At 38.7% G+C, this 7,052-nt stretch overlaps 1 protein-coding gene across 1 annotated transcript in view; it reads right to left on the bottom strand.

The window, feature by feature from the left end:
* Positions 1-435: 435 nt before the first annotated feature.
* LOC110455587 (WEB family protein At3g02930, chloroplastic-like) overlaps positions 436-7,052 on the bottom strand; it is an 18,723-nt gene continuing 12,106 nt past the window's right edge. Inside the window, exons 5-10 of the mRNA XM_021505782.1 lie at positions 3,849-4,015; positions 3,317-3,448; positions 1,837-1,983; positions 1,477-1,574; positions 873-981; positions 436-558 (exon numbers count right to left, since the gene is read on the bottom strand). Of these exons, the coding sequence (XP_021361457.1) occupies positions 436-558; positions 873-981; positions 1,477-1,574; positions 1,837-1,983; positions 3,317-3,448; positions 3,849-4,015 (776 nt within the window). The remainder of the gene's footprint in view (positions 559-872; positions 982-1,476; positions 1,575-1,836; positions 1,984-3,316; positions 3,449-3,848; positions 4,016-7,052) is intronic.

Below are 7,052 nucleotides of genomic sequence, written 5' to 3'. Positions count from 1 at the left end.
CTAGTCAGTATTACCTGTATCTGTTACCTAACAGTACTAGTCAGTGTTACCTGTATCTGTTACCTAACAGTACTAGTCATTGTTACCTGTATCTGTTACCTAACAGTGCTAGTCAGTATTACCTGTATCTGTTACCTAACAGTACTAGTCAGTGTTACCTGTATCTGTTACCTAACAGTACTAGTCATTGTTACCTGTATCTGTTAATTACCTAACAGTACTAGTCAGTGTTACCTGTATCTGTTACCTAACAGTGCTAGTCAGTGTTACCTGTATATGTGACCTATTAGTAAGTGTTACCTGTATCTGTGACCTATTAGCAAGTGTTACCTGTATATGTTACCTAACAGTGCTAGTCAGTGTTAACTGTATATGTGACCTATTAGTAAGTGTTACCTGTATCTGTGACCTATTAGCAAGTGTTACCTGTATATGTTACCTTACAGTCCTAGTCAGTGTTAACTGTATCTGTGACCTAACAGTACTAGTCATTTTTACCTGTACCCTTGACCTGTCAGCACCCTCCTGTAATAGTTTGATTCGTGTCTCCATTTCTTCCTACAAACAAAAATTCAATTTAGATATCTATTTGAATTTGATCACTGCAATATAACGACAACCTATACATCACACAAGACCTAACAAATCAATTTCAAACAAATTGAACTTTCTTGTTTTATTAGTTTAAATTTTTTGTCAAAATTACTTTTTTCTATAAAATTTTCTGTGAATTGAATTATACCTTAGAGCAATATTTCAGCTAATGAGATATTCTCTCACAACATGCTACATATTTTTATCATTTGCTGCATAAAAAAAAATTCTTTCACAGTTATCACTGAAAATTAATTTTGAAGTCAAAATCATCTGACCATGTTGTTTGACTCTGAGCGAGAGCTGTCCTGTGAGATCCGTAGCTTACTCCTTGTATCCTCAAGGAGGGTTCGTTTCTGGTTGTTGTCTCTCTCCAGGTGGTTGATTCTGTACCAAAGAGTAAAACCTGGTTAGTATCCACAGTCACACAGTACACATTAAAACAAGTAGTGTATCACAGTCGTGTCTCACATCTAGCCTGAGTTTTACATTACTCAATAGTCATGGCATAAGGAGTCCTCCCGGAAGGACACCAGTAAATCAAAGAATTACCTCCAAGCATGCTACATGTAGTACACATTTGTACAGCTACATTAGTATAGATTGGAACAATTTGAATGAGGGTTATAGATGTGCCGACAGGGGTTGAAACCCATAGGACTTTTCAGTATAAAATATATATAAATATAAACTTTATTTATTTTCAACAATTATGAAACAAGTTTTTAGAGCTTATACTGATCACTGTTCTTGGCCCAGATGTTAGCGCACAGGGGGTCCTACTGTCGGAGGAAACTGGAGAACCTGGAGAAAACCCAGGACTTTTCATTTAGAAGAACCCACTGGACTGACAAAATATTTAGAAAGTTGACTTGCACTAACCTGTCCTGAAGAGTTCGGACCTGGTCCTGAAGACTGGTGTTTTCCTGTTTCATCTGTCGTAGTGAGGCTGACTGACGACAGACTTCACTGGAGGAGGTCTACAATATTGATCATACAACAGACCGCTGTCATCTTAACTGTTAATAATGTACACCTCAATATATTTCTGTATTTTTTTTGAATATTTTTATGGTCAAAACTTGATCCATTAATTTTTTTTATTCTGAAGAAATAGTTAATTCTGCAACATTGAAATGAATCTTTGGAATTCTATTTTAATCTGCAATAGATTGAAATAACTAAAAAAAGGCCCTTCTCTTTAAATTCAAAGGGTCATGGTTCCACAGGAATCACACATACCTTAAGTCTTACTTCCAGCATTTTCCAGTCTTGTTCTGTCCGTTTGTCGGTGTTAACAGCTGGAGTGACCGTCTCCTCTCTCAGGACCTGCTGACTCTCCAAGTGAGCCTTCTCCTTAACTAACTTCTCAATATCATTGCTCATTTTCTGTGGTGAAAAATCCAGATCAAGTTTTAAAACACGTTCAAATAGACATCTTGTCTAGAAGTAAAATATGCTGGAGTCAAGTTTGAACAACATTAAGTTTTTGTTTATGAAGTAAGTTGATGATAGATAATCCAATAAAACTCCTAAATGAATACCTGTCCATAACAGATGTACTTCCTTGCATATACCAGTATTTATTGGGTCAATGGGTTGACTAGAGTCAACACTTGAAAAATGTCTTTCCTGAGATTTAGAAATAACATTGCTGTCAGTAAGATTTTGTGTAAAACAAATTCAGTCAGTAACCTGTATTTCAGTTCTGAACAAAAGCTGACTTTTATGCATAATACATTGTACATCATTTTCAAATGTACCGATATTTGCAAAGAAATTGTTAGCGTTCTACTTTTTTGATCTGAAGTTGTTATTTATCTAGTTATTTATCTCACAAGACAATTTTATCCTTATATGAAGCCTTTCAATGGTTTCCTCATAAATGAGCCCCAGGGAAACACACCTGATTAAGGGTGTACCTGTATGTTTTGTTTTGAGACACAAAGTCTCTGATTGGCTAAGTGAAGGTCTGACTCCCCAGGGTTACACACCTGATTTAGGGGCGTATCTGTATGTTTAGTTTTAAGACACAAAGTCTTTGATTGGCTAAGTGAAGGTCTGACTCCCCAGGGTAACACACCTGATTGAGGGGTGTATCTGTATGTTTAGTTTTAAGACACAAAGTCTTTGATTGGCTAAGTGAAGGTCTGACTCCCCAGGGTAACACACCTGATTGAGGGTCTACCTGTATGTTTTGTTTTGAGACACAAAGTCTTTGATTGGCTAAGTGAAGGTCTGACTCCCCAGGGTAACACACCTGATTGAGGGGTGTATGTGTATGTTTAGTTTTAAGACACCAAGTCTCTGATTGGCTAAGTGAAGGTCTGACTCTCCAGGGTAACACACCTGATTGAAGGGCGTACCTGAATGTTTTGTTTTGAGACACAAAGTCTCTGATTGGCTAAGTGAAGGTCTGACTCCCCAGGGTATCACACCTGATTGAGGGGTGTATCTGTATGTTTAGTTTTAAGACACTAAGTCTCTGATTGGCTAAGTGAAGGTCTGACTCTCCAGGGTAACACACCTGATTGAAGGGCGTACCTGAATGTTTTGTTTTGAGACACAAAGTCTCTGATCGGCTAAGTGAAGGTCTGACTCCCCAGGGTAACACACCTGATTGAGGGGTGTATCTGTATGTTTAGTTTTAAGACACCAAGTCTCTGATTGGCTAAGTGAAGGTCTGACTCTCCAGGGTAACACACCTGATTGAAGGGCGTACCTGAATGTTTTGTTTTGAGACACGAAGTCTCTGATTGGCTAAGTTAAGGTCTGACTCCAGCTGCTGACTGGCATCTTTGTGTTCCTGGAAGGCCTTCAGAGTCGCTGCCCTTGAATCTCGAAGGTTAGTTACCTGTAAAATCAATTCAAAAAGAAGTAATTTTTAAAACATACATTTGCTTGAACAAAGTCTCAATATCATGAAAACATTTAAACTGTTAGAATTTTTTTTATACCATTCTTAAGTAAAGTTTACGAATCCAACCTCAGGATTACAGTAAGTTGACCTTTATTTCAAAAGTTTTCCATGTATTTTTCTATTATATCCAGTAGTCAAATTTGCAACATTTTGGAGGATTACAAATACTGTAAAATTAGAAGAATGGGGTTGGAATCCAAGGATGTTCCAGAATATCTGAGGAGTTTTTAGATAAGTGACTGAGTTTTGCCTAATATATGATAGAAGCTGCGAGTTGTGGAAGTCCCGTGGGGTTAACAATTTGTCCTGTTTACCTTATCTAAGGTCAATATACCTGTTGTTGTAGGTTATGGACCCTCTGCTTGGCCTGTTTGAGTTGTCGGAGGGTGTGATTGTGGGCCATCTTCTGCTCATGTAGTTTGGCTGGGGAGGGGGATGGAGTTAGTGAATCCTTTGTTACAGCTTGCTTCATTGGTGAAGTCCCCGTCTCACGTAACACAACTGCAACAAACAAGGCAATGCCAGTTAAATGATATTTATTGTCAACTGTTAAGCTTGTCTGCTCATGTTGATTACCTTTCGAACATCAATAGTAAGTCTCAGATATCTAGAATGCCACATAAACATTTTAAGCTGAAGTGAAACCTGTCTTTAAAAAACACTTGAAATTGATAAAACACTAAAACCTGTTATAGGTTATGACATCAGCATATCTAAATGCAGGTAGTATGAAGTATACGAGCATATATGAATTTATGTGAAGTTTCATGACAATTAGCTAGGTGACTTTGTAAAGCAACAAAGCCAAAATATTATTTATAGTATGAGAGACATTGCTTTTTACCCCAGAAGGTTGAAATGCAATCTCATACAAGAGATGATATTCTAGAACACATCAATCAGATAAGAAATGATGTCTGTAGAGCAATGACATCATTGAGAACATATACGGGTTGATTGGCATAAACTCTCGATGACACGTCACAAAAATGAACACTACATACCAATTGATCAGAGTTAACTTTTAAACAAGAGGCTCAGAGGGCCTGTATCACTCACTTAAATAATAAAGCAACCATGAGAAATTATTCTTATTACATAAAATCCCTCCAATGGTAGAAGGATTTTGAATATTTAAACCTCAAATTCCCCTATTGGGCCCTGCAACTCTGCACCCAGAGGAGCACACCCTCCATGTATACAAAATGTAGTTCCCTTTGCCCAAGTATGCTCCCTGCCAAATTTGGATGAAATAACTCCAATAGTACAGAAGAGATGGATTTTAAAGATTTAAACCTCAAGTTCCCATTTTGGACTAGCCCCTCTGCACTCAGAGGGGCCACACCCTCTGTTTTTACAAATTCTCCCTTTTGCACAAGGATGTTCCAGGCCAAATTTGGATAAAATCCCTCCAGTGGTACAGAAGGAGAAGGATTTAAGAAAGATTTAAACCTCAAATTCCCCTTTTGAGTCCGCCCCACTGTATCCAAAGGGGCCTCACCTACCGTTTATACAAAATTGAGTCCCCTTGGCCCAAGGATGCTCCAGACCAAATTTGGATAAAATCCCATTATCCCTATGGTAGAAGAAGGATTTTAAAGGTTTGACCTCTATTTCCCCTATTGGGTCCTGTTCCTCTGCCCCCATGGGGATCACACCCAACGCTTATACAAAATTGAGTCCCCTTGGCCCAAGGATGCTCCAGACCAAATTTGGATAAAATCCCATTATCCCTATGGTAGAAGAATGATTTTAAAGGTTTTACCTCTAATTCCCCTATTGTGCTCTGTTCCTCTGCCCCCAGGGAGGCCACACCCACCATTTATACAAAATTGAGTCCCCTTGGCCCAAGGATGCTCCAGACCAAATTTGGATAAAATCCCATTATCCCTATGGTAGAAGAAGGATTTTAAAGGTTTGACCTCTATTTCCCCTATTGGGTCCTGTTCCTCTGCCCCCATGGGGATCACACCCAACGCTTATACAAAATTGAGTGTCCTTGGCCTGAGGATGCTCCAGACCAAATTGGACTAGTAGTGTATCAAAGGAGAAGTCTTTTGGTACAAGGTGAGCTGACAACAGGTCCAAATGGTCCAAAATTTATAGCGCATTTTGTTTGGAGCAAAATGATACACATTGTATCAAATCTGATTAAATTCAACCAGGTATAACAAGAGATTCAGTCAGAAATGTTTTAACTTTCAGTGATATGAAATAATCCATAGCAGATAAGATTTACGCTAGCAAAATAAGCAAACATTGCCTAAAAAAAAAAGATAGCAAAAAGCTGGCTTAAGAGTTCTGACAGTTACTCCATAATAACAATAATAGCAGTCATGGATGAAGCATGTAGTCTTAATCAAGTTCTTGTTATTTTTTAATGAATTAATATAAGGCTTCCATAGAGAGGGAATCCTATAAAAAGACTGTGTGACTGTGTTGTAACAATATCAATAGTTTGACAGCTGTCCACAAAGTTATAGTTCTATGCTTTAAGACTGGTGGGGTTTTAGCTGTAAAAAACAACATGTTTTCTATTCCCCTCACTGATGTACTGTAACAGTCAGAAGCGAAATCATGACTGAATTCTCCTAGTCACACATGATACTTACATCTTACTGGAGGAATTTTAAAGAAAATACAAACAGACATCAAAATATTAACTGAGGACAATAATCACACAATACACTACTATTATGTGAAGGTTACTATATTCAGACCTAAAGAACTCTTCAATTGCATTTACTCCTGATGTTAAAATACATCAGTCAGAATTCCTTGAGAATCAGATTTGAGAATATATAGAAATAAAATACTTCTACAACATCATTTATCAAAACAATTTGTATGACAAACTCAACCATGTGAGTCATTGAGGTGGTACTGAAGTATGTGAGTCACTGAGATGGTACTGGAATATGTGAGTCACTGAGGTGGTACTGGAGTATGTGTGTCACTGAGGTGGTACTGGAGTATGTGAGTCATTGAGGTGGTACTGAAGTATGTTAGTCGCTGAGGTGGTACTGGAGTATGTGAGTCACTGAGATGGTCCTGGAGTATGTGAGTCACTGAGATGGTCCTGGAGTATGTGAGTCACTGAGATGGTACTGGACTATGTGAGTCACTGAGGTGGTACTGGAGTATGCGAGTCACTGAGATGGTCCTGGACTATGTGAGTCACTGAGATGGTACTGGAGTATGTTAGTCGCTGAGATAGTCCTGGAGTATGCGAGTCACTGAGATGGTCCTGGACTATGTGAGTCACTGAGATGGTACTGGACTATGTGAGTCACTGAGGTGGTACTGGAGTATGTTAGTCACTGAGGTGGTACTGGAGTATGTGAGTCACTGAGGTGGTACTGGAGTATGCGAGTCACTGAGATGGTCCTGGAGTATGTGAGTCACTGAGGTGGTACTGAAGTATGTGAGTCACTGAGATGGCACTGGAGTATGTTAGTAGCTGAGGTGGTACTGAAGTATGTGAGTCACTGAGGTGGTACTGGAGTATGTGAGTCACTGAGGTGGTACTGGAGTATGT

The sequence above is a fragment of the Mizuhopecten yessoensis genome, unplaced genomic scaffold, assembly GCF_002113885.1.
Source record: "Mizuhopecten yessoensis strain PY_sf001 unplaced genomic scaffold, ASM211388v2 scaffold8305, whole genome shotgun sequence".
Taxonomy (NCBI): Eukaryota; Metazoa; Mollusca; class Bivalvia; order Pectinida; family Pectinidae; genus Mizuhopecten; species Mizuhopecten yessoensis.
This window is presented reverse-complemented; position numbering and strand designations above follow the sequence as displayed.